The 26,836-nt window shown below is 34.6% G+C and overlaps 3 protein-coding genes across 6 annotated transcripts; all 3 read right to left on the bottom strand.

Annotated features, from left to right (window-relative positions):
* Positions 1 to 550: 550 nt before the first annotated feature.
* Positions 551 to 5,990, bottom strand: LOC102619211 (kinesin-like protein KIN-14Q). Of its 2 annotated transcripts, XM_006478000.4 has the most exons (17): positions 5,812 to 5,990; positions 5,631 to 5,717; positions 5,504 to 5,548; positions 5,068 to 5,367; positions 4,913 to 4,980; positions 4,507 to 4,717; positions 4,355 to 4,431; positions 4,168 to 4,267; positions 3,969 to 4,067; positions 3,707 to 3,883; positions 3,322 to 3,607; positions 2,906 to 3,067; positions 2,590 to 2,805; positions 2,463 to 2,500; positions 2,139 to 2,302; positions 1,909 to 2,034; positions 551 to 1,811 (listed from the first exon to the last, which is right to left on the bottom strand). In XM_006478000.4, the coding sequence occupies exons 1-17, from the start codon at positions 5,900 to 5,902 to the stop codon at positions 975 to 977; spliced, it is 3,084 nt and encodes a 1,027-aa protein (XP_006478063.3). In that variant the 5' UTR covers positions 5,903 to 5,990; the 3' UTR covers positions 551 to 974. The 2 variants fall into 2 exon arrangements, with proteins under 2 accessions (XP_006478063.3, XP_052291801.1); XM_052435841.1 differs by lacking the exon at positions 5,812 to 5,990 and having other exon boundaries at positions 5,068 to 5,363; positions 5,631 to 5,699.
* A 3,581-nt stretch (positions 5,991 to 9,571) lies between these two features.
* LOC102630147 (translation initiation factor IF-2, chloroplastic) lies at positions 9,572 to 17,903 on the bottom strand. Of its 2 annotated transcripts, XR_008052945.1 has the most exons (13): positions 16,077 to 17,903; positions 15,925 to 15,957; positions 15,561 to 15,674; positions 15,206 to 15,355; positions 14,980 to 15,078; positions 14,839 to 14,901; positions 14,245 to 14,400; positions 14,026 to 14,091; positions 11,895 to 12,131; positions 11,108 to 11,383; positions 10,618 to 10,806; positions 9,822 to 10,086; positions 9,572 to 9,719 (listed from the first exon to the last, which is right to left on the bottom strand). XR_008052945.1 is itself a non-coding variant. In XM_006477949.4 (12 exons), the coding sequence occupies exons 1-12, from the start codon at positions 17,586 to 17,588 to the stop codon at positions 9,925 to 9,927; spliced, it is 3,057 nt and encodes a 1,018-aa protein (XP_006478012.2). In that variant the 5' UTR covers positions 17,589 to 17,902; the 3' UTR covers positions 9,572 to 9,924. The 2 variants fall into 2 exon arrangements, 1 of the variants encoding a protein (XP_006478012.2); XM_006477949.4 differs by having other exon boundaries at positions 9,572 to 10,086; positions 16,077 to 17,902.
* Positions 17,904 to 20,840: 2,937 nt separating this feature from the next.
* On the bottom strand, positions 20,841 to 23,746 carry LOC102618910 (uncharacterized). 2 transcript variants are annotated; one of them, XM_006477999.4, is made up of 3 exons: positions 22,925 to 23,744; positions 21,420 to 21,665; positions 20,841 to 21,154 (listed from the first exon to the last, which is right to left on the bottom strand). In XM_006477999.4, the coding sequence occupies exons 1-3, from the start codon at positions 23,669 to 23,671 to the stop codon at positions 21,023 to 21,025; spliced, it is 1,125 nt and encodes a 374-aa protein (XP_006478062.2). In that variant the 5' UTR covers positions 23,672 to 23,744; the 3' UTR covers positions 20,841 to 21,022. The 2 variants fall into 2 exon arrangements, with proteins under 2 accessions (XP_006478062.2, XP_052292575.1); XM_052436615.1 differs by having other exon boundaries at positions 21,012 to 21,154; positions 21,440 to 21,665; positions 22,925 to 23,746.
* Between the last annotated feature and the right edge of the window lie 3,090 nt (positions 23,747 to 26,836).

The raw sequence follows: 26,836 nt of genomic DNA, 5'->3' as shown, positions 1-26,836 counted from the left end.
CTGTTCATATTTCGAGTAGCAAAATACTTAATTTACCGTCACTGCAAAAGAAAATTTAGAAAATTGGTTCATTTCTTTACCAAATTTCTCCCACTAAAAGACAATTATTCCAAAATTAACATTAAATTTAAGCCTTTTTTTTTTCACCGGAGTTAATTGCCCTCGCTGCCCAACAAGCGGATCCGCCTCTGGCTGTGATTGAGTAATGCCTGCACTAGACAACTTCGATTAATTGACTTTTTTCGACGCCTAACAAGAGACAGACTACAGCTTGGAACACCTAAAGTCTTTTAACCAGCAGCCATTTGCAACTTCATTTGAAGCGTTTTAGGTTCAAAAAATAGCGGGTTCAAGTGTTTAACCACTCTCGTCTTTTTTTTTAAAAAAATATTTTTAACCTATAATGACAATACTGTCATTGTAACTTTAAAGTATACACAATTTTATCTTTAGTTTTGTATGTAAAGTCATTTTTGCCCCTTCATTACCAACATTTAGAATAACGTTTATCAATAGAAAAGCAACAAAATAAAATTTTGTAAAGTTATAATAATACAACGATGGGCAATAATATTTTTCACAGTGATTTAATATTTTACAATTCTTAAAATAACGATATCCTTAAATTGGATTTCGCAAGCAAACTTTACGTATCACATCGACACTTGCAAGCATTACATTCATTCTGTACATAAATCCAGTCGAAATTAACAAGTAAAAAATTCAAACAGATGACAAAAATCATCTAAGAAAATACACACAAATAAATTGGTTTTTTCTGTTGTCTTCCTTGTATCAAAAGTCAACAAAGTAGCACAAATAATGATGTCATAATTATCTTGAGACAAATTAGATGATCCGGCCCGCTGTTCCAATGTTCCAGCCTCTCTCCTTTTCCTTTTGATTCTGCTTTTGATGAATTTCCTTTGTTCCTCCTCTTCTGCCAGCGCCCAGCATAATTATCTTGAGACAAATTAGATGATCCGGCCCGCTGTTCCAATGTTCCAGCCTCTCTCCTTTTCCTTTTGATTCTGCTTTTGATGAATTTCCTTTGTTCCTCCTCTTCTGCCAGCGCCCAGCAACACTCTGTGTGCCATCCTTCCTCGACTTCCGATGGAGACTCTAAGCTGCTGCATCCCCACATTCACACCACCCCTTCTGAAATGTTGTTGCATTGGAGATTTCCTCTGCATTTTCTTCTGCAGGCTTCTCCTCAGCGCGCTGCTCAGCTTCTTGCTTTCACTTTTAATAACTTTAGGACTGTTACAGTGTATTACTTGTTCGGTCAAGCACTCATCAATCTCTTCTTTCTCATCAACTTCGCATGGTGGCAACGGCAACAATGCTGGCGTGAGCGGAGCTGAGGTTGGTGCACTTGGGAGAGGAATCAGAGAGTTGCGCCTTGGGGCTGATGTCAATGGGATTCTCCGTACAGCTGTGCAAAGAGAAGCTCGCCCAGTTCTGTTCGGTAATCTTGGCTGTTCAGTCATCTCTGGGTTGTTTTCTTTTTCTATGGGACTGATGACCTTGACTAAGCCGTCAGTTTGAGGAAGTAGTATTGAAGGTTTATAGCTGTTGTTCTCCATTAGTGGTCGAGTGGGATTCCCTTGCTCTTTGATTACTGCCGTATTTGCTACTTCATTTAAATTCTTGTTGCTTACTGGCAAACGATTTCCAAGTGGTGGCCTCAATGGTACAGTACTTAGTTCCTCTTGCTGTTGTTGTTTCAGATGCTGTTCCGCTATCTTTGTGTCCACGTGCTGACGAGCAAGCTTCCTCTCAACTAGAAGTTGTGTTTCGAGTTCCTTTACCTACAACAGGAATAACTTGAAGTCTACTGTGAAAAAAGAAGAAGAAAACTGCAGCCCCTGGAGATAAAGTTAAGTCATTCAAAGCACCCATTTCTACCTTGTCTTGCAGGCTCTTAATTTTAAGGTCTTTGTCTTTTAGCTTCAAGTCTAATCCATGAATTGTATCCTCCATCCTCTTGCTTTGCACATCTCTGCTCTTTAGCTCTTGCTTTGTTTTTTCAACCTTACAACAAAAAAAATTAAGATTTTACAGAACTTTGTTGGTAATTTAGTTAAGATCATATGTATATGTATAAAAATCAATTAAAGGACGTATATCTTTTCTACCATTTGTTTGTATCTGAGTAGTTCAGAAGTATCTAACTGCTTTTTTGCCGCTCCCAACTCTATCCCTCTTACTCTACTTGCAAAATTCAGGGAGCACAAAGTCTCACTAAGGTCGTTCTCATTGGGACTGATCTGTACAAACATGAGTGTCTTTGAATCTCCTCCTGAAAAATAAAAATCCATTCATTCGGTTTTCCATTTTCATTTGTCACCAGTAAAATCAAAAAATAAAATTACAAATTTGAATTGCAGGTAATTTGGAGTTGGAACTTGGAAGGGTCTAGAATTATATTCTTTGCACGGGAAAATCCGGTAAGAAATTACCTAAAGAGTCTTGAAGCAAGTGCGTGAGCTTGGAATTCCTACAAAACAACAAAATGAACAACAAATTAACAAAACAACTATTATGCTGTTGATTGCACGATAAGAAATAGTAAGAATAGCATTAAACCTAAATGGAATATGAGGACTTTTAGTTGCAAGAGCAGATATGACATCGCCAAGTGCTGATAACGATCTATTGATATTTTGTGTTTCCTTCAGTCGTTCTCCTTGCACTTCCGTCTTTGCAACTCGCTCACTTCCTGCTAGATCCACTAGCCATAGCTTGCTCTTTGTGCATTCCCCATTCAACAAGTTCTCTCCTCGCACCATCACACAATGTATGCTGCATATAGCAAGATAATCCCAAGCTAGCAATCAGCACCGCATATGAACACATTTCTACAAATCATATGTTAGGCTGAATTTGGGTAGCAAGTACAGACCAGTGGGACCGACTGCTGTGCTCATTGGCATTAGTTGAGCCAACAGCTCTTACGTTACTGCCAGTTTGTAGAACCTCCCAGACCTCACTGATGTTATTTACATGAGCCTCAACTAATCCTGGGACATGGTGCATTCCTTCCCCTGCTTGCCGTACTTCAAGCCTACAAAATAACAATGATGTTAGAAACCAAAGATTTAGAGCAAAATTGTTGTCTTGCCATTCTCGGATGTCATAAAGTTTTGATGAAGCAAGAGTAATGAAAAAATGGTCACTGTAATCAATAGTACTAAAACAATTAGTAATTCCTAACCATAACAAGATTGATGAAATTTCACACAAGGACTTAGCAGCAATTTCAGGATTTTTTCCACCTCTGAGAAACATTTCGGAGAAAAGAAAACCATATTAACCAACCTTTTTGACACAGCTCCTGGCTGAGAGCCAACAGCTAGCAAATCTCTAATTTGTTCATTGTAGACTTCTAAGACACTAACAGAAATATCATATCGATACAGCTTCTCTCGCTCCTTAATGATGCGAAACAGCTCCTCAAGAGTTCTAAAATTTACACCACGGGCTTCCTTTGTGCCCTCCATTGTAAAAGTTTTTCCCGTTCCAGTCTGCCCATAAGCGAATATGCATACATTGTACCCATCTAGGACTGAGTTTGCAAATGGAGCTGTGTCTTGGAAGACGTCAACTAAACAAACAAGAGTTATAAAAAAAAGGGAAATTCAGTCAATTAAAGCAGCAATGTATAGCGTTGAGCCAATAGAAAAAGCACTAGTAAATAAGTTACCTTGGTCTGCTTGGGGCCCAAAAACTGCATCGAACTTGAAGGTCTTTTTAGGAGCTCCATTTGAAATCACCGTGAGTTCTCCATCTCTAGCAGATTCAAAGTCAACTGCCATCACAGATCCTGCTGCAGTTTCTTCACTGTTTAGAGGCCTACATCGGCAAAAGACCCTTATGTTTCCTGCAAAGAACATTTTTATATCTGATAAGCCTCATCAATTTCCTATCCAATTTCCATCTCCCAATAGTATATCAATACATCTAACCTTTCAGCTCTAAAACCTTGTTGTAGAGTTCTTTCCTTTCCTTGGTCCCTTCAATAAATTTAATCTTTAGATGTTCATACAGTTGCACTTGATGATTTACTGCAAAAGATGCAAACACAAAATGTCAGACAACTGTAAGAACATGGAAACTATAGCACTTATGATAATGAAGAAAAATGAAATGATTAAGTTAACATACTTGTCGACTGAATTGTAGAGCTCGCTTCACTGATCTCTGCAGCGCATTTCTTATATGCTAACGCCTCTTCAAACAGATTGATATGTTCCATTTTCATAATCTGTAAAATAAAACCTTTCAGATGTAATGTCGTTACAATCCCATTCATTCAATAGCAAACAGAAATTTTCAATGATAATATCTGTACCTTTAATCTTCTTGTCAAGTCTCTCAATGACGAGAACCATCTGCTCTTCTCCTTCACTTGTCCCTCAATAGCAAAAGCTATAAATAGATAAAATCAATCACCGTCTAACTAATAGTTCAAATAAAAACTGCTCACACCAGAAAATATCCTACCCAAAGACCCAACATGCATGGACTTGCGCATGAGCTCATTTTGTAGTTCTTGTAAAGATTTCCAAGTTTCTTGGTATTCTTTATTCTTGAGTTGGTTTTCCCTTTTAAGCTCCTCCAAAGTCCTTTTCGCCTCTGTTAATTCTTTCTTTTGACACTCATAACTCATTTTCAGCCTTTCATAGTCTCCTTTCACACCACGCTCACCACTATCCTGCAATGTAATTCGTTCAAAAGAGCAAAAACAAAATAAAAATCTGTTCTGATATCTTTCACAAGACCGTTACGAAATAAAGGGATACTTCCTCAATTATTGGGTTAAACAATCGATTACTGCAATGGTTTTGAAGCAAAACTTGGAAAAATCTAAAGCATAATTCTAAATTGATCTGGTTTAAAGTAGTGTTACTTTTGTTGACTCGCATTCCTCCAACTGAGAAATTCTCTTAGCCTCGAGCAACATTGATTCTCTGCAATCTGAGACACATACCTCAATTCAGTGCAATGAAATACACCCATTAAAAGAAGAAGGAAAAAGAAATTACATCACCCATAAATCGGTACCTTCATGGATGCTTACAACAGGAACCAGATCTTGTTCCGGCATTGTTGATGGTGGGAGAAGCTCCAAAGAAGACTCGGGGGAAAATTCTTTGTTAAATGATGAAAATCTGACAGATGGGGTCTTAATCTTATGGCTGCCATTGTTATCATCAGACCCTTTAATGCCATTCTCTAATGAAACCTCAAAAGAACACTGAATTCTCGGAGGAGATTCTCCATAACTGCTCTTGGGAATCTCTGGTGATCCACCACATATCACCAGATCGGGAGATGTTAAAGAAAATCCCAACATGGACCTACCTAAAAACAAAAATTAAAAAAATTAAATTGAAATATAAGTTTCTTTAATCTTCATAATATATATATATATATAGAGAGAGAGAGAGAGAGAGAGAGAGAGAGAGAGAGAGGACAATTATGCTAGTTAAATAATTACCATCAACCAATTCATTTGAAATTGGGTCATTTTGCCAAGAAGTCCCTGTGCAAATAAACCTATTTAATCAATACCAACAAGAAAGAATTTACAATTTTTCCTTAAAATGAAAAATTTTACATCATACCATCATCTGGGTCGTGATGAAAGACAGAATCAGCCATAGCTACAAAATGAGATCTTGGTGGTGATGCAATTTGATTTTGACTGTTGTCTGCAAAGTGAAGAAAGAGCTAATGGAATTAGACACAAAACCCGTGTATAGAATCAACAAAATGTTATTGGGCTTAGCTTTAATTTGTTCTTACATTGATGAGAGATGCGTTGTTGCAAAGAAACGTCAGTGAGGAGAAGTGGGTCAGCCCATTGATGATGATGATGATTTTGGTCTTCTTCCATTTCGTAGATTAAATGAAAAAGAGACTGTATTTATTTGAATGGAGTAATTAAAAGAGTCCTTTGAAAGAATAAAGAGAAAAGAAAAGAAAAAGATTACAAAAAGGAAAGTTTTTTATTCTGTTAAGGCAAGTGTTTCAATGCGTTTGTTGTCGTTATGGACTTGCTTAAAAAAATTGACCGTTGGCTTTTCAAATTTGAAATTCGTTAACCGGGCAAAGGTTCTCATTTTTCTTCTTGTCATCAGATGGTCACGCTCTTTTAAGGCATTTGCATGTTCACACGATTGACACGTGGCAAAACACTCTGCTTTCCTCACGTGCTGGAGCCGCCAATTTGATATATCATTACTCTTTTAACTAAATAGTGATTTGATTATTTTCGTTAATGTCATTTTATTTTGATTAATAAATTTGTTTGCAAAATACGACTACAATATTATTTTGGACAGAAAAGTACATTATTCGAAAAAGAGAAATTTTCATTTTCCTACAAAAGTTATTTTGACATATTAAGTTATTAAGTTAATATCATGTGCTTGCTTTTTTATCATTTTATCACCATTCTGTTAGACCAGTTAAAAAATTGTTGATGGTCTGCTGATATCATTGGGACATTTAAAACATTTTTCTTTGAAGCAAAAACTCTACATTTGCAATAGTAAAATAAATAATAAACAAATTATTAGATAAATAGTTTTAAAAAAACAAGAAATCTGCAACCCTAAAAATTGGCATCTCCCTCTCTCTTGCTCCATCTCCGACCCGTCTCTCTCTCACTCGCTGCTCCATCCACCGTAGTGCTGTTACTAGCTCCTCGTCATCTCCACTGCCGTCTGCTCTCTCCATTGTGGGTTATTGACTTCTTTTTTTTTCTTGTTGTCCATTACATTTTTTTCCTTAATTAAATTGTTTTAAGTTGTGATTAGTATTTGAAGTTAGTATATTATGATTTTATGTTCCAAGGACAAAATTGACTTTTAACTCATTTTTTGTTAAATATTAATGTACTTACATTTGGTGGTAAAATGCATGTTTCAACAACCTGTGGTACTGATTGATATGTCAAATCGTCAGAATAACTTTAATGAGAAAATGATAATTTCTATTAAAAAAAATTAAAAAAAGAAAGAAAAGTACATGCTAAGGAGACAAGACATAATGGTGATAAAAATAATGTGAGATACTAAAATAAGAAAATATCTCTACATTGCCTCTATTTTGTCATATGTACATTTATTTATCATAAAATTTTGACATATTCTCTACACTATCCTTATTTTTAAACTTATATCAATTAATTACTTTAACACTAAAAAAGTTGGAGTCCACTAAATAATTTAAATTAAATAATCATTTTGCTTCTAAATGAATTAGAAGACTATATTATCCTACAAAATTTTTAAAATTAAAAAAAATTGTAACTATAGGAGTATCCTTAAATTTAATAAAATAAATAATTCTTAAAATGTAATATGTTAATTTTTGTAATTATAATTTTTAAATGATAATTTTTTATTTTTCATTTTGTAATTATAATTTTTTTTTGGGAGAGTGTGCATACGAAATTTTGCTTAAGCAAATCTTAATTAGGGCCGCAAAGAGAAGCAAAGAGTTTATACAATGCAAATTAAATTAACATTCAAAGCTTTCTTTCAATTTTGAAAAATAAAAAAAATTATAATTACAAACATTATCATTTAAAAATTATAATTACAAAATTTAACATCTTGGATTTTGAGATTTATTTGTTTTATTACATTCAGGGCTATTTTTGTAATTACAATTTTTTATTTTTTAAAATTTTGTAGGATAAAATAGTCTTTTAATTCATTAAGGGGTAAAATAATTATTTTATTTAAATTATTTAATTGATTCTAACTTTGTTAGTATTAAAATGGTTTATTGATATAAGTTTAGAAACAAAGGTGGTGTAGAGAATATGTCAAAATTTTGTGATGATTAAATGTACATATGATAAAAAAGAGGTAGTGCAGATATAATTTCCCCTATCAAAAATTATGTTGGTTTACTTTATTTTTCAATTACTCAAACCAACATTAATTTTACCTTGTTCTATTTTATAGTTATTAAATTTTTATGTCCGAATATCATTGTTCTTTTAAAAAATTAGAATATAGTTCATGGTTGCTAACATATGAAAAAATAAATAAACTCAAAAGACTATATCACCACTCTTCTAGAATTATTACCATATTACCATTTTTTAAGCATTTCTATAATCAACATTTATTTAAGAATTTAAATTTGTAGTTAATATGTTTGGTTGATATAATAGTAATACCCTAAGATAAATATTTCTTTCTCAAATTTTTATTTATTTGAGACAAAATTCAAGAAAAGAAACATCATCATTAGCTTTGCACTCTTTATTTTAACTCCTCTGTTTATTTCGATATTATAAATAGTTTGAGATTTTTGTTTTTATAAAATTATCTGCGAGGTTAATAATCTCTTAATTTTGATGGCATGGATTTGTGTTTAGATTTTTTATTTAAATATTCAAACTAATTTACAGTATCGATCTAAGAGATTTCAATAAATTTTTTATTATAAATATGTATGCTTTTATCTTGTAATTCAGTGACCATTATATTTTACTTGTATATATATATTTTTTCATAATTTTAATGTAGCAGTTTTGACTGTGCATTCTATCCATAACCTTAACAAGATATTATTTTTATTTATTTTTGGGTCAGTTTTTTGTTTGTTTGTTTGTTTGTTTTTTTTGTTTTTTTGTATAGGTATCATTGGAATTACAAGGAGTGTTCGTTTTATATGGGTATCATTGGCAATCCGCTCTACTACGGCGACTGATTTGTATGATGAAGACTCCATAAAAACTAATGAAGCTTTTAATCACGCACGAAATATAAGAAAAAAGGGGAATACTTGAAAGAAATAAACTAATCAAAGAGTAATCAAGAAAATACATACATATTTTTATATTTTTTATTAATCATTTTAAAAAAATTAGAGAAAGAAAAAAAAAATCTAAAGTTCGCTATAAGACGTATATCAATATTTTTTTTGGTTGATCTGTGAGGTGCAGTGGAGCACAACATTGTTCAACTAACTAAATGTTATAATTCTTCAAAAAAAAAAAAAAACTAAATGTTATAATTAAAACTCAGGTGGTCAACCAAATCACGTAAATGTATTTTGATTTAAGGGAATCTAAAAATAAGTTGTATTCAGTTAAATATATTTTATTTTGATAAATAATTTCGTCTGAAGGTAATTATATTTTTATTTGCAGAGATGTTCCTTTTATCTTTCTCTAGGCTATTTACAAAATCTTCTCTTTTCGTCAGGCTCCTTGCTAATGAAAGGACAAAAAAAATTTAATCAAACATATGATTTTTAGAAATATCAGCTATCTCCTTGTGTATTCCAATATTTATCCTGCAACTCTTCAGCAGCTTCCCTTGCTTTTCTCTTTGCATCATTTGTAGATGACATTCTAATTTCAGAACAGAATTCCCAATATACAATTTGTATTACCTCCTATTTGATCGAAAATGATAGTCCTAGTTAGTTGTAGTTGTCAAGAACACAAATTGCGATTAAATTCATGGTAATTAAATGCCGAGTAAATAATGAATGTTTATTTGACAGTTACATCTGTTTCCGGAATTCACAAATAATCTGTTCAAACATTGTGGATTTCATTTCTCTTTGCTTCTGACTTTCCTTAGATGTTACAAAAACAATATTTCCACATGGCATCTTGAGGAACTTAAATGTTCATCCTTTACAGAAAGGAGCTCCAATTGCCATACATTGTTATGTACAACCTGATTAGCATACAACAATCGACAAAAATCACAGCAAGCTCGCATACTCAGCCCACACCTGGAAATAAATTGCATGTGGAGGAAACTAATCAATAAGTGTACCTCATGAGAAACTTTGAAGCACTGATTGGATGGTTGCACGCCGGCTTTGGCATGAGTGCACGGATCTCATCGAGCTAATAAGCTGATTTATAATAAAATCTTTCTATAATTCAATTCCGGCTCCTTCCAATGCAGAAGCCATTGAAGCTGATGCCTCCTCAAGGGTCCGTTTCCTCTGAATGGAGTTGAAGGCCTCAATAATGTCTCCCTCTTCCAAATCATCATAGTCAGCAGCTCCAACACCACACTCTAATCCAGCATTTACCTGTGTTTAGGGAAAATGGATCAATGAATTTGCATCATAACAAGGCGGCAAAATGCACAGCATTCTAATAACACAACGATGGCATAAAAATAAATAACTTCATTTTAGAAAACAGACATCCTACAACTAATTTATTGACTTTAAAGTTAAATCATCAGGAACCTGACCAATCATGTGGGACAAATTTCATCCCTAGAACACATTTCATCACTAGAACACAAGTCCTGACATCTCTCCCATAAATCTAAAGTTACTTTATATACAAGCTCATTATCCAACGGATCTAAATGTATTAAAACTTCCATTAATCAATGATTGCTAAACAATTGCCATACTATGCTTGAAGTTACAATTGTGTATCATATGACAATTTATCAAATAGTCACATTCAATATGCAGGTTCTGTAAGTACTTGCCAAAGAGACAATATCAAATCAAGTTTGCTGGAAAGTCTGATCAATCATAAGCCTGCTAGGGCAATGTACATATCGTGTGACAGAAGAAAAATAACAATAGCCTTAAAACTCATACCTCTTTTACATTTTCTTTAACCCGTCTCAAAGAATCAAGCACACCAACATGGACTGTCTTTCCATCTCGAATGACCCGAATGCCACAGCCTTTCACTAATTTTCCCTCTGATACCATGCATCCAGCAACACGACCACTGCCACTGCTAAAGATGGCCCGGACTTCAGCTGAGCCAATCGGTACTTGTTCCTGTTAACAAATGAGCAGTAACTCTCCGTAAGTCTTCAGTAAGAAGAATTGAAGAGAAAAGGAAAACAAAATAACAAAAATTTAAAGTCTTGAACCATAAGATCCTAGGACCACATTATGATAGGCCAAGAACCATCTTTCCTTAGGCACTGTTAAACAATGAAGAGTAACACTCAACTGTAAACCGCCAGATCATTATTAAGGACCCCAGCCCCTTCCCCACATCTAGAAGCCACTGCTGTCAAAGATACAAGTCCAAAAGAAAAGAAATAAAGATACAAAATCTCCTACTTGAACTGACCTCAACAGTCTCTAGCAGTCCTTCCATTGCATTTCTCATATCATCAATGAGATCATAGATAACTCTGTATAGTCGAATCTCAACACCTTTGTTATCTGCATAAGTCTTAACAGATCCTGGTGCTTTAACATTGAAACCCAAAATAATGGCTTTGCTAGCAACCGCAAGATCAACATCACTAGCACTGATATCCCCTGTCGCTTGCAAGAGGAACTTCAAAGTGACATTATCTTGTGGCAGCACTTGCAGGGCTTCTCTGACAGCCTCAATGGATCCCTAGACATGGCACGACAATATAATTTAGTTGCATGCCAAATATAAACCTTGATGATTATCAATGCAATACACCATCTGTACTTCAATACAATTCAAGAACAGAGAAAATCTCGTAACATTCTGAGAACAACTTCCAAAAGCTTACTCTGGTGAGATCAGGACCGCATGATGGCTTCTTTTAAGATTTCAAAATTCTGTTATTTAGGTAAATGAAAACTCTGGTCCAAGTCAGAGGCAACTCCAGGCATTAATTGTAGGAAAGTCTCATATTTCAATGCAATTTTCACTTTTTCAAATACATAACTAGAAACTATCACCAGCTGCAGTCTAAATATGAACCATTAGTATAGGAGCATACACTTCCTTCTAGAAAGAAATAAAAAACATTTCTATTATCTTGTATGGGAAAATAACCAACCAGTACCCTTGTCAGATGCATAATGATAACATGAACTAGCAATGCAGAAACAAGATAAATGCATGCTGTTTCATACAAAATATTATGCTTTACCTGAACGTCAACCTTCATAATAACATTCAGCTGGTGCAAGTCTAATCCAGACAGCTTCCCTGCTGAAACTGCAGAAGCTAAAGAAGAAAGTGTGACCTTCCCATCTCCAGCCTTAGCTGATATTCGCTCATTACGCAATGAAAAAGCACGTGCTTCTGCCTTTTCACGTGCTACATCGAGTGAATCAACGACCTCAAATTCATCACCAGCAATCGGAACTCCATTCAGCCCAATAATCTGCATAAATAAATGCCAGGGAATTTTAGTGTAAGAAATAAACACTGAATCTTATGATAGCGATTAGACCACACCTTTCACTAAGGAAATGTTCGACATTATCATCAAATGCAAATTACTTTTCAATTTTGTTATCATCTTATGCCATATTTGAGGGTGAGTGACATCACCAACTTTGTAAAAAAGTGAAAAAGAATACAAAAAAAATTAAAATGCATGCACAAATATCCCAATGATAACTTTCTTCTTTTGTTTCTCCATGAAGACACTTTGTAGAACACTGAGAATAATGTCACAAGATTTATACGATTCATACGCACTTTTCTCCTTTTTTTTTTGATAAGAAATGGAAAATTGTATTAACGATGAAGAACCATTAGAAGAATCGTTACAAGGCATAGGCACTCTTCTCTTCATATGCACTTGATTCTCAAGAAACCCTAAAGACTATAATTGTGGTTTTCCCACAAAAGAGGTAGAGGGAAGAGAAATGGAGAACGGAAACGAACTCTTTATTTCTAGGATAGAAACCAAAGGGTCACATCATTGGCACAGTCATAATACCCGCGCGGGCCCTGGGGGGGGGGGTGAAGAGGATATTTGTAACCCCTAAGATGACTCTAAGCATAATGAAACAGCATAGCACAAATAAATTAAAAACATTATCTGATAATTACAAAACCCATAATTCCAACCATCTTACACAGCATCTGAAACATTAGAAACATAAAAATCCAAAAATATAAACTTGCTAACACATGGACAACTAAAATACAAAAACTAACATTTATTTGCCTTCCCCATTACAGCATCCTACTGGAAACTCTTTCCAATATTATTGACCCCTCTACTTCATTCTTTCTGCTAATTATTGTATAATTTTAGGTTTCTTACAAAATTTTAATATGCACATGCATCACATTGGGATATATAAATTTAAACAAGAATAAAAGGGGAAAAAGGGGCACTCCAAGAGAATATTGCTGGTTGAAATGATCCAAAAACATTAGGCTGCTCTGTTTACCATTTCTCATAATTTGGTAGGAAAGTTTTACCTTCATATCAAACACAGGGCCCCGTTTGTCACAGGTTTGAAGATCCATCTATGCAACAAGATGTAAAAATGGTACGATGGTACATTGTCTATATCTTTGGGGGATAAGAGGTTGGGGAAAAGGGGATGCATTGATAGCATTTACATCCTTCATTACAACTATAGTTGAACATATAGTCATTACGAAGCAATTCCAAAACAAAATTAACTATTATTTAACAAAGTACTCTCAAAATAAAGAGCAAAAGGGACTTTTACTTGAGATTCAACTTTACCACAAAGTTGGAAGGAATCCTACAAGACCAAATTGGGTAATTCATTTAAATCATTCTTAACAGAGTTCATGGAGCAACATATAAGTGCTTACCAGAACACTTGATTATCCCTTATATAAATAGCGCAATAAGATGACCCAAATTTCACAATCTTTCTATCAAGCACTAAACCTAAGCAATGGATGACATGGTACAATGAGAATGCTTTGAAGAATACATTGAAAAGATAACCGGTAATTATATAAATCTTAAAACACAAAGGCACAAAAGTAGAAAACAACTAAAAGGTGTCCAATGTTTTGTTCCAATCACAAATACAAGTGCATATCTTATGCAACCATGTGGTATAATGCATTTAACTCCAATTAAATAGGCCACTTGCATTGTAAAAAATCTGACTATTTTCCAAGAGTCTGACAAGCACTGCTAGGTTTGAATTTGTATGAACCAAGAAATGGGAAAATGTATTCCCCAAAACAGAAGCCTCCCATTTGGAAATGTAACTAAAGAAATAGGATGCTTACATAAACAAGAATAAATATGGAAAAAATTATTATCTACAAACCTGTACAGGTATAGAGGGTCCAGCTTCATCAACACGATTCCCACTGTCATCAAATAAAGCCCGTACCTGAGCATGGAAACAAAAGCTAAATATTGTATATACACAAATCTTTCATAAGGAATGAGCAGCTCTTACTTCAGCATATAAGAAAAGAGTAAACAGTGAAATCTACCCTCGAGATTTAAATAAAATTTCAGTTTCAAACTCTAATTTACGAACCTTTCCAAAGGCTTCTCCACAAACTACTACGTCCCCTTTTTTAAGTGTCCCATTTTGCAAAATAAATGTAGCTACTGGCCCTTTAGATTTGTGTAGACCAGCCTCGATAACTGTGCCCTTTGCATTTCTATGAGGATTAGCCTTCAACTCTTGCAACTGAAAACAAACACACATATGATAAGAATATTTGACAGCTGGATAAAAAGAAGCAACACAAATATTTCACATCTCAAGCACAGGGAACAACTAGTCCACTCATAAATATATTTGAAAAGGTGACTTATTTAATGTCATAGGACACAGTTATACCTCCTCCAATTTTTGCCAATAACCAAAAAATAAAAAAAGGAGAGTCCAGCGCAAAAGAAAATACATTCCTATGCATCTCTGTGTATGTACCTAGTAAGCAGACTCATATGTATCTCACAACAGCAGGAAACAAGAATATTCATTGCAACATATCTCTTAGTAACTAATCTTTTAGGGAAAAAATACAACCACAAAGATGACCAAGATTACCCAAGAAAAAAAAAGTTTATTATCATTGCAAGAAGAATAAGGCCAACATGTCAGCAAAATCTATCATTGGCTCACCTCTGCAACAAGCATAATGGTTTCCAACAAATCATCTACTTTCTCCCCTTTGAGAGCACTGATCTGTTTACGACAGAGTATAGGCGTTAACAAAAGGTATAAATATAAAGAATGGTGCATATACTCTTAAATGATAAGAACCTGAACCATTGGGATGTCACCACCCCAGTCTTCTGGCATCAGACCAATGGAAGAAAGCTCTTGCATGACTCGTTCTGGATTAGCTCCGTCTTTATCTATCTGGTGTAGTGGAAACAATAAGATGGAGAGTTAGGCCAACAATAAGAGTATATGCACAAGTATTGTAAATTTCCAGTAGTTTCATCCTCTTTCATTTGAAACAAGAGTTGCATTATAGTTGACATACCTTATTTATAGCAATCACAATTGGAACTCCAGCCGCTTTGGCATGAGCTATTGCCTCATTTGTTTGAGGACGAATCCCATCATCAGCAGCCACTACAATGACAGCAATGTCTGTCACTCTTGCTCCACGAGCTCTCATAGCCCCAAATGCCTACAGAGCGGACATTACATATATCATCTAAAGGTAAGAAAAGTGCAAGAAAGTTATAGTTCATAGATGAGTGTGTTACCATCCTGGAAAACAAAATTATCAAAACAACTGATACAATATGATCCAGTGGAAAGGATAAGGAAAAATATTGCCATTAGGCAAAGGGAGCGAAAGTTCAATATGCTAATTAAACGGTAAAATTTACCTCATGTCCCGGAGTGTCAAGAAAAACACATGGTTGTAATTTGCCATCGACAGGTACTTGCACCTTATACGCCCCAATTCCTTGTGTAATCCCCCCTGCTTCTGCAGCAGCCACCTGCAAAATTTAGCAATCAAGCCTCTGTGTCATACTGCCCATAACTGCATATGGCTTAAGGAGTTCATTAACCAAATATAATTCTAGAAAAAACGAGTAACAATTCTAATGCAGACAGAAATATGTATAAAAGGTGTGAGAAATCACCAAGAAAACCAAAGCACCAGTTAACAATAAACTTTAAACTTTCTGCGGGGAAAAGAGCAAAAATATTGGAAAACCATAACGAGATTAATAGGCTTCAACATACCTTGGTTTTACGGATATGATCCAAAAGAGTTGTCTGCCAAATGGATCAAACCAAACATGTCAGCATAATCTTGCCACTAAAATAGAAAATTAATCTCAAAATGATGCATAAGATCTAATAAACTGAAGATTAGCAGAATGTATAAAACTTACCTTTCCATGATCCACATGACCCATAATTGTAAGGACAGGAGGCCTGTCTTCAAGCTTGTCCAGGTCTTCTTCATCAAATAGGTCTTTCTTCCTAGCCATTTCTTCCATTTTAACAGGATCAGCATCTAGGACTTCCACTTCATAATCTTTACATATCATCTTCACCATGTCTTTGTCTAGAGTTTGTACCCCTTCAGGCTTAATACCCTTTGAATATAAAGAACCAAGGATTTCACCTTCGCCAATGGCCAAATTGCGAGCTAACTCCTCTATCAACATACCCTTCTCCCCAACCTCAAGAATTTCTACTTTGACAGGAGCCGCATCTTTGGCAGCTTTAAGTTTAGCCGCTTTCCGGCTAGCTTTAGTCCATTTCCTCCCTTTCCTTGCTGCACCAGGAATCAGTTCAGATGCCTCCTCATCAGGAATCTCATCATCATCATCAACAATTCGTTTCCGAGGTCCTCCTTTCTTACGATAGTCATCCTTGAATTTTCCAGCAGGTCCTTTTCCGGGTTTCGTTGGGGCCAAGACTGCTTGAGAAATCAGAGGATCAACCGCCGGTTTCTTGGATGCAAACTTATCAATCAAAATCGGTTTCCGTTCTTTATTTTTCACGGCTGAGTCAGCTTCACCAATGGTGGACGACTTTTGACCTGCCCCCACATCTTTTAAAACAACGGGTTTCTTTATCACAGGTGTAGAAGCTACTGATGGCTTTGTTTGTAGTTTTGGTTGAGGTCTCAAAGGTGGCTGTACAGGCCTCGGAGGAATATTCAGCTGAGACTCCATCTTCATGTCTCCTCCCATTTTAGGCTCCTCTTTTTTTACCTTAGTCTTGGGTGTTTCCTTTACAACCTTCTGTATACTTGCCACAGAATCCCCCTTTTTCCACACACTCTTCAAAGTCTTACTCTTCTTTGCTCCCACTGAATTCATTGGTCTACCATTTTTTGTATCAGCACTCACATTAGGCAGCGTCGCTTTATTTACACTCACATTCCCACTTTCATTTCTAGTCTCTAATTTCTCAGCCTTCTCCAAAACCTCGTCAAGTGACTCAATCACCTTATTCCTCTCCTCCTCATCCGAATCCTCACCCACTCTCGAAGGGTCCCAACCCATTGAATTCACACCCGAAACAGATGCTCCACCCTTGACTCCCAACGACTTCAGCACGGGCCTGGGAGCAGGCTTTAGAACAATTCCATTATCATCCCCATCACTATCATTATCACTATTTCTTCCCCTAAACGTGTTAGAATCAAACGACACAGCTGACCCATTACCTTGCTCAATAAAATCAGTAGTTGTAGTTGTAGTTTGTGTGGTAACAGAATATTTACAAACCCATCTTTTTTTACCCTTAAAATTGCGTTTTGTCAGAGAAACTCTCTTAACTAAAGAACAACATGATGATTCTGAACAACAACTCGTTGTGCCAGTGACACTTATACTTCCTAAACTAACCAACGAAGCCAAAGACGGCATCGTTCCCACTAGAACCAACATGCTCAATTACAATTTTAAGTATCAAACAACTTCAATTTCTCATTATTCTACAATGACAGAAACGACATGTAATGAGAAATCTTACCTCAACAGGCTAAATGCCCAGAAGGTGTTTGATAAAATTGCTACACTATTTTCATGTGGAGAGAAATAAAGGCCGGAAATTAAAGTATTTTCTGGTGGTGATGAGGAAGAATGCTAAATTGGGTGGGCCAACGGGTATGTGTATCAGTGGGTGTGGCTGATTCCCTGCCTGTTAAATCTTTTCTATCTGATAAGGCCGTTTGTATTAACGTTTTCTATTTTGTTTGTTTTTTTTTTTTTGTGTCCTCTTCCCTCAATTTTTGAATATTATTTAATTCTTCTTTTTTTGGGTCCTCGTCCTAAAAATAAATGAATTTTCAAATGTATTGCAAAAGTCCTGCCTTTTGTTTTCGTATTCGGCAATCGGTGTGGTTCTGAGCTCTTTCCCACAAGAATGAAAGAGGACAATATATCTCAGCATTTTTAAATACATATTCTTAATAGCACGATGTCTGCTCAGCATAAATATCGTCAATAAAAAATTGCGTCCTTTGAAGGCCTATTAAAAAAAAAATTGTACCTAAATAAATTTTACTCAAAAATTATACTAATTTGAGTCTAGCTTACATTAAAATTTGAGGTAGATTGATTTCTACTTATGCATTATTTTTAAAATTAAAAAAAAGCCATGTTTCAATTATTAATAAGCTTATGGAGTTCGATGATAGAAACATGTCTCCAAGTAATTTGGTTTTTTGATTTTTTACGAGAAAAGCAAAAAGGGAATGAATGGTTAGCAATTGTGATAAACAAATAAAATGAAAATAAATAAATAAAAATTTGTATCTTGGGGGATAAATGTCATCAAAGAGTTCTAGAAATAGAATGCCCAGTTACAATGGTTCTGATTCACAGATGAAGCATCCAGTTAGTTGTATTAGTTGTGAAATTTAGGGTACAAGAAAGTGACATAGTCCACCAAATTTATTTTTACTATATTGTAAAGATTCTACTTGTATTCTTTAAATCAGTAACCAAAATTTTTTACTTTTGTTCGGATCAATCTACGCTATAATGCAAGTTGCCATATGCAGCCCAAATTCTAGTCGTACCCAAAACTACGACCCTCGCTTCACGGATTCTAAACGCACCCATTGGCCATTTGTATAAACGCAGCAAGAGTTGAACTATTGGCACCCTCTCATCTCCTCATAAAACTCCCTTTTTAGTTATATTCATTTTATTTTCGAAAATATTCTTTTTTTTAGATACATTTTTTTAAATTCTCAATTTTCATTTGATTTGTTTTATTGTTTAAAACTCAAAGTATTATTATACTATTTTTTAATTATTTTTAATTTTATTATTAATCTACACACAAATTAAATTAAAAAGTTATATGGGTGATAAGTTTTTTAGTGTTAATCATTGGCTAAAATAACACATATTTAAAATTATAATTTTAAAGCAATTTTAAATATAAAAATATTTAATCAATAAGAAATCAAAAGAGAACAATATATTATTTTAAATTTGTACAATTTATTTTAGTTAAATAAGAAGTAACATATAGAATTTTTTTTTTTTTTGAAAAGGATTGATTATGAACTAAGTAATTTATTGGAAAAAAATTTATATGTGTTTAATTTTCAATTGTCCTTAATTGTAATTTTATTTAAAGTGGGGTTTTGTAAGAATAATGTAGGGGTGCCAATAGCTCCACTCGTGCAGTAATTAGGAAGACACAAATTCAAAATCAAACCTGCTGCATGTCCAGTTAAACATTGGTCCTACAAGCCCAAAGCGCGCCCAAACAAGCACCTCAACCCATTGTTTCTGAAAATATTTTTGCAAACATAAAATTCTTTCTATGTTATAAATTTGAAGATAACTGATTTAGATATTTCTAAGAAATCAATTAGCACAATTTCTTGAAAAAAGAAACCATGTAGATTACAGCTTAAATTTGAACAAAAATGAAATAAGAAGAAGAAGAACAAAGAGGAAAGAAAAATGAGATTTAGAATGAATATATTGAATTGATGAGAGCAGCTACAAGTCTAACTTGGATTCATCTGTGTAGGCGAAGAGTCTGCTTTACTAAAGTGACTTTTCACTAACTTTAACAAATGAACTCTTCACTAACATTATTAATATGATGGTGCGTTTACTTTCAGTTACATAATACAACTATTCCATTAAAATAGTTGTACTCATGAGTGGACCGATTTGGAATCCTCCAAAAAAACATTCACAACATTCTACATTTTTAATAAAAGGAAATAAGAATAAATTTTTTCTTATTTTTCTTGTTTCCCAATACAGTATTAAGTTCCAAAATGAAAAATTTTCTTCCACCATCTCTCAAAATAATAAAAATAATATCAACAACATTATTATTATCACTATTATTATTATTATAATACCTAAAAAATCAATTTCCCCTCATAATAATCTTTTCTTTTTATAAACATTATAATATTATGTTTTTATATATTAATTAAATCAAATATGTAGAGTTTATCATTTTTCTTTAAACAAAAAATTAACAATATCACCTAATTAATTCTTAAAATTAAACTAATCAAACTAATTAAATAATAAAAATTAATATACATTACTTAATATTGAGTTTGTGGAAATTTTTTCAATAATAATTCTTTAAAATATTCATACAGAATGTATTTAGTATTTACTTTTTCTTATTCTCAAGATTAGTTTTGAAAATGATACCGAATACATTTTTAAATTTTAAAAATAAATTTAAAAATAAAATTTTCATTCTCATTTTTTTCCTTGAAAATAGAAAGGCTTCCCTTGAATTGCCATGAAGAATGAGTGGGTACAAAGAGAGCAGCAGTCACTACATTAGCAAGCCTGCAAGCAATTCATCCGTTTGGGTTAGTAATTAGACAGAGAAACGAGGTAAAGAGGGTATTAAACAGCAATTGGAAAACAATACCCAATGGGCCCATATTCTTCAAATCCTTCGGCTATGATCGAGTTTATATAACTAATTTATAATATACGCGCTGCATTTTTTTTTTAATTTAATTAATTTCCTAGTTCAAATACATTTATAAACATTTGGCATAAATTGTAAAGCACCAAAAGACCATGTTACAAAGTTACAAAAATTTTCTTTTGTTTATCCTCTTTGACTATTTGTCACAGCCAAAATTTTATACACCAACCACATGACAACATTAAAGTATTTGCACTAGCTGATGACTCTTTCAAGATCAACCCTTGGGTTGAAAGGTTTCGCGGGCCAAAAAAATAAGGAAATGAATTCAAAAAAATACACGAGTAATCAATGTTATACACAGTACCAAAATGGGCAAAATTGATCTAGCTATAGCCTTTCCTTGATGACTGGTACATGAATGTTACTCCGAAAATCATAATGCTCATTGGCGGAATCCGGTTACAAATCGCTGAATACCAGCAAAGTCAGATACTATGCTTACATTGCAAAAGCTGCATGCAGAATCATTTTCCAGGTAGTTTTTAAGAAACTTGCACTGCTTCTCACCATTTGTCTGCAGTAAGAAGCATAAATAAATTCAAGCAATCAACTTTTAACTAGTGGACAACAACAAACCTTCCCATTTCTGAAAGCAAGTGCAGTCCTTAAATTTTATTAGAGCCAAAACTTAGGGATAGAAATTTTGAGCTTTATACAATTCTAACCTTCAAAAAAATCCCAGAACTAGTGCAGATAAAAGGAATCTCAACAACATGATATTTATGTGGTTTGAAGGAAAAAGTGAATTCAACTTCTACTAGGAAAGAAGAGATGGGTACCTCAAATGCAAAAAACCCACCGGGTTTCAACATTGAAGCAGTCCCATTGCAGAGATGAAGAAGATAATCCAAGCCGTCAACACCACCATCTAATGCAAGCCTCGGTTCATGTTTACCAACTTCCACCTGTAGCCCAGAGATATCATCACTTGGTATGTATGGTGGGTTACTGACAACACCAGAAAGTTTTCCTTCAACATCCTTTAATTTTCCAAACCAAGATCCTTGCCGTATCTCAATTATATCCTGAATTCACATCAAACGATTACTGAGCTTCAAAATAACTTGGATACAACTATACAACTTGGTATGCAAAAGGGAATAAGATGACCGGTTAAAGAATTAGCAAACTGCATTATGACATTCAAGAGCCACCATAATATTACCTTTATTGTGTAATATTATGTTTCTTTCTCGAAAGGGTAAAACCTATTTAACTCTTCTGCGCCTATAATGAGCCAGTTGCTAGAGTACTTAAGACTCAGATATTTTCAAAAGTAAGAATCGCTCATCATTTTTTAGTTACTGCATCATAAAAGCTATGCAGACATATTCATTAAAGTAAGACTATCTCAACCAGAAGACACCATACAAGATGAAATGAGTAAAAACACATTTGATATGTTCATGAATAAATGCATATGGAAGTACAAAAAGTGCTCTTTCTTGTGTATCTCCCTCACAAGATAAAATTTACTAACTTTAAATAAATCAAACACTAGTACTTCACTGAAGTTCAGATAGCATTTTTTCCCAGTCCTCCTCCATATTATTTTACAAGCCCACAAGGTCATCATAAAGTTCATGACAACAAATCAAAATGTAAAGGCTTGCTTGGATGTCTCTTAAAATCTTTTTCCATTTTCACAAGCCTAATCAACAAACTTCATTCCCGCGCAAGGAATGGGAGAATTCACTCAGTAGTCCTAAATTTATTGATCAGTAAATCCTTTCCAGTAAATGTAATAACTTATTATGTAATGTAAAGTTCCATCGACTCTGTGAAATTTGTTCCAACTACAAACAGTTCTATTAACTTTATACTTGACAATTTGACTCTCCAACCCTACCTAGTACCCATCATGCCACAAGAGAATGTTACCATCCATTAGTGAGTTAAATTAAGACAAGTTTATTTCCCCCATATACATCAAAAGGCTATTTGACCCTTAAACATTCGTAAAAATTACAAACTAAGATTTCAAATTAACCAATCACCTTCATCTCGATACCTCTCCTCTCTCATCTTAAGATAATCCTCCTTACAAATCTGTACTTCTATAGCTAACAACTATCTCCAAAGACACCAACTTCGCTTCCTCAATCAACCATTTGTTTAGGTATATCAGAAACATTAAAAATTAATAATTTAATTTCATAGCATTACTATATCATGCTTTATATGTTGTCCATAATAATTGTAACTCAATTATCTAAAAAGCCTAAAGAAATCATATTCCACACAGTACCTAAATCACTAGATTATAACTATCAACTTCACTAACCTGTAGTCCATACCTCTGGGCATTAAAAGCCGCCACTGCAGCAGCCAAAGGATTCAAATCAACAGCAATGATACTCCCTTTACTTCCCAAAACTCTAGCAATCCCAATAGCAATGGCACCAGAGCCAGTCCCCAAATCAACCCAAAACCCATCTCTTAACCCGTCATTATCTCTAACCAAAACATCACTCACCAAATCAACCATCAACTCAGTCTCCGGCCTCGGAATAAAAACCCCTTCTTCAACACTCAACACCAAGTCCCTCCAATGCTCACACCCAACCAAATACTGAAATGGCTTTCTCTTTTCAATCCTCTGCTTCCACAAACCATACAACTCATCCAATCCAATTCGTAATCTCACACTTTGAGAATTGTTTTGAAAACCCAGTTGAGGAATCAGTGACGGGTCTTCGAGCGAGTCTTCAATGAGCCAGTTGAGTTCTCGGAACAGGATAGAGGAGTCAGGGCCGTTGTCTGCGTCAGCAAAAGTGGACCGCACGGAGGAGGCGAGGGCTTTGGCCCAATTGTGCCATTTTTTGAGGTCGGAGAGTGTTGCTGAGTACTTTGGTGGCTTTAAAAAGAGTGGAGTTTTGGGTTTTGGGGTTGAAGAATGTGAAGAAGAAGAAGAAGATGATGATGATGATGAAAAGGGTTGATTTAAAATGGCGCGAGGTGAAAAAAAAGAGGGTTTTGGAGTGATTGGTGATGTATAGAAACGGCATGCGCGGGTTAAGCTTACCCTCATCTTCTCCGGGGTATGATGAATACTATTGGACCTGATGAATCTAACATATACTTTCCGTCAAAAGGTCATCTGGTGGCAGTAATAAAAAGATAAAAATACCCTTACATATACTAAATTAAATTCGGTGATGAAACACAAATATGCATATATATATATATATATATACATACATATACATACATACATATAGTGTATATATATAGTGGCCAGCAACACAAAATAAAGAGTGAAATAAAAAAGTAATATATTATAGATTGATTTTATTCATTTTAAGTGTGTACGAAATAAAGAGATGAGCTCTTCTTTTATAATTATACAAATACGAAATTAATGGAAACATTATAAATCGTAATTCTTTGTGAGATAGTGGGATAGAAAAGTAAATGGTTGCTAGTTAGAGAGATTAAGAGATACATGTTATGAACATCCACATTTACTTTAATAAATTCATAACATTCCCCTTTAGATGTTTATTACAAAAGAAAAATACCTCAATAAAAATTTACTAAAAAAAGTGGGACAAAACTTATGGAAAAAATATTAGTAAAGGAAAAAGAGTACATTATTTATTGATATCTTGAAACAAATAATTTTGAAGATATAAAGTTGTCTCATTAAAACCTTATTAGGAAAAGCCCTATGGAATAAAAACCTAAAGAGGAAAAAAAGTACAACATATACAATTTCCTCCAAAATAAATTATTTCCCCCAACAAGTATACTCCCTCTCATCTTGAAATAGACGTCTAAGAATTTATGCTCCAATTTTTTTGGTAGTTGTTTTAACTAGATTTTAGGAAGAAAGAAAAAGAACAAAAAACCGAGCTAAAACAATAAAACTTGTATTAAGGTGATAGGTGCCTCACGTAGCTGAGATGTGTTTCTTGATATGACCTTCGGTCAAGCTTGAGAGTGAATGAAGGAGATAAGGATGCTTTGAGAGGTTTAAATCTAGAGAGGGTCGGCTTGAAGGTTTTGTTTATCTTATAAAATTAAGGGCTTAAAGGTGGAGTCGACGGTGGTCAGCGACTACACTCCGACAATCAAGCTAGCTTTGGTGTTATTTTTTGTGTTAAGAGCTTGCAAGCCCTTAATAATAATGGCTGGAGAATGAAAAAAAAGCCTCGGCCTCGTTGTGTGTGTGCTTTGTGAGAAGTGAGAAAAATAAAACTTGAGCGTCTTTACATGGAGTACAATAGGGTCCTGGTTGCCCTGTCACCTACCGCATTTTCATTAGTGTTCATTACTGTTGTGGAAAGAAAGCTTATATTTTTTTTACTCATATGATTGTTTGGGTCTTTTGGAGTATGCTTGGAGAGTAAGTTTGATGTTATTTTCTTGGTTTGTCTACACATACAAGTGTTGGATGCAGGGGATGGTCCCGCGTACCTCTGCAGAGGCTGCTCTGTAGGTGTAGGCATGGCAGTTGAGGACAAATAGTCCTAACCATCCTAGTGAGCTATTATTTAGCCTTTTTGCTAGGGATGCGCAAATAATCCTATCTGACATAGGATTTGGTTATTTGCTTAATCCAATAGGGTGGAATTTTAACCCACCCAACCGGATCATGATTAGATTGGATTAAACCTAATCAGATATGGGAATTCGATCGACTTGGCCTCTCGTCACAAAAAAAAAAAAAATAAATAAAGAACATAACTAACCTAACTGAATATTACAATTTACAAAGTACAAACAATCAAACATCATGGACTCTTCTCTTCACGAACATAACATAATAGCATTTCACACACACAACACAACATAACAATAGCACACCACACACAATCACATATTCAGTGGCACTCGACAACACTCACCAAACACAACATGAAAAACGGCATCACAATATGGTAGATGGAGGTGATGAGATGCAGACTGTTGTGCAAATTTTAATGTACTCGCAAGCGCACGAATCTATTGTAGTATAGATCTATGGTGACGAGTGTCGATCCCACGAGGAGGTGGATTTTAATTGTGTATAGAATTAATTTTGTAAATGGGTTGTTGGATTTATGGTGGAAATGATTTGGTATATGCTAAAACTTAAATTAAAATGGCGAGAATAAATTCTAAAATTGGAATTGCAATGGCGAGAATAAATTGAAGATAATTCTATTGAAATGACGTACTTGGGTATCTGGATCCGTATCAACATGCATCATGGGCTAAATAATCCGTATTAATGCCAATTAAATCATGAGGGGGGAATCCACACCTCATGAACCACGCTCTAATCAATATAGTACTAAGGGCTTATCGTGCCAAATAATAATAACCTTGTACCGGAGGCCCGGTGAAACCAAGGCGGTACTAGACAAGAATATTATTATTTGTCGACGAGAAGTCAAAACATCCACAAAAACTAGAGGGGAAGAGAAAATAAATTTACCAAATTAAGCCCATGACACATGTTGAGACTTCACCTTCAACCCAAGCTTGAAAGAAAATTAGCCACTCATAGTTGAACTAGGGGCAAAATGGGAATTTATTAAAATACGAAGAAAATACAAGATGGAGAAGGAATTACAGAAAATGGATCCCAAAAATGGATTCAGAGATATCAAATTAGGGGGGGGAGGCCCCCTTTTTATAGATACATGGAGTAAATCATGGCCATCGGATTAAAAACAGTTTGGACGCTCAGGATTGCGCCACGTCATCAGTCAACAGTCCACGGTTTGACCACGCGGATGAACAGTAACACGGCTTGACCCGACTTTGAACAGTAACGCGGTTTGACCCGGATGAACAGTAACGCGGTTTGGTTGAAAATAATCCTGTGTGATGCATGCACCGTACACGAGATTTTTCGTCCACTGATATGCTGCTACGTCACCATCAACAGTACATAAGAATTTTAGTCCAACAGGATCGTGACACCTCATCAGTCAATGCCACATCATCGGTCAATGCCACATCATCATCCGTCTATGTGAACAGTGTCGTGAACAGTAACGTATACAATACCGTACACGTGAATAGTACCGTACATGTGAATAGTACTATTTTTCCTTTTATGCTCCTCCTAAGGTTTTTGACCGTCTTGAGTTCAAAAGTGATGTCCGTTTTGCCGTCTGATTTCTCCTTTATTGTGAAATGACTATAATGCCCCTAAAATACATAAAATACTTAATTAAAATAAAACACATGTAATTAAATCACA

This window comes from Citrus sinensis, chromosome 3 (assembly GCF_022201045.2).
Source record: "Citrus sinensis cultivar Valencia sweet orange chromosome 3, DVS_A1.0, whole genome shotgun sequence".
Taxonomy (NCBI): domain Eukaryota; kingdom Viridiplantae; phylum Streptophyta; class Magnoliopsida; order Sapindales; family Rutaceae; genus Citrus; species Citrus sinensis.
The sequence above is the reverse complement of the archived record's forward strand: the minus strand, read 5'-3'. Positions and strand labels throughout refer to the sequence as shown.

Bases quoted from the DNA above. Each gene is read 5' to 3' on its own strand.
- LOC102619211 (XM_006478000.4), bottom strand. From the start codon at position 5,902: ATGGAAGAAGACCAAAATCATCATCATCATCAATGGGCTGACCCACTT. The intron at 5,549-5,630 runs GTATGATGTAAA...TTATTTGCACAG, and splicing joins TCATCACGACCCAGATGATG to GGACTTCTTGGCAAAATGAC. The intron at 2,806-2,905 runs GTCTGTACTTGC...TGCTATATGCAG, and splicing joins CACAGCAGTCGGTCCCACTG to CATACATTGTGTGATGGTGC.
- LOC102630147 (XM_006477949.4), bottom strand. From the start codon at position 17,588: ATGTTGGTTCTAGTGGGAACGATGCCGTCTTTGGCTTCGTTGGTTAGT. The intron at 15,958-16,076 runs GTAAGTTTTATA...TCCATTTGGCAG, and splicing joins GTCATGTGGATCATGGAAAG to ACAACTCTTTTGGATCATAT. The intron at 11,384-11,894 runs GTAAAGCATAAT...TGCCATGTCTAG, and splicing joins TTATGAAGGTTGACGTTCAG to GGATCCATTGAGGCTGTCAG.
- LOC102618910 (XM_006477999.4), bottom strand. From the start codon at position 23,671: ATGAGGGTAAGCTTAACCCGCGCATGCCGTTTCTATACATCACCAATC. The intron at 21,666-22,924 runs GTTAGTGAAGTT...ATGTGAATTCAG, and splicing joins CCCAGAGGTATGGACTACAG to GATATAATTGAGATACGGCA. The intron at 21,155-21,419 runs GTACCCATCTCT...TTCTTACTGCAG, and splicing joins GTGGGTTTTTTGCATTTGAG to ACAAATGGTGAGAAGCAGTG.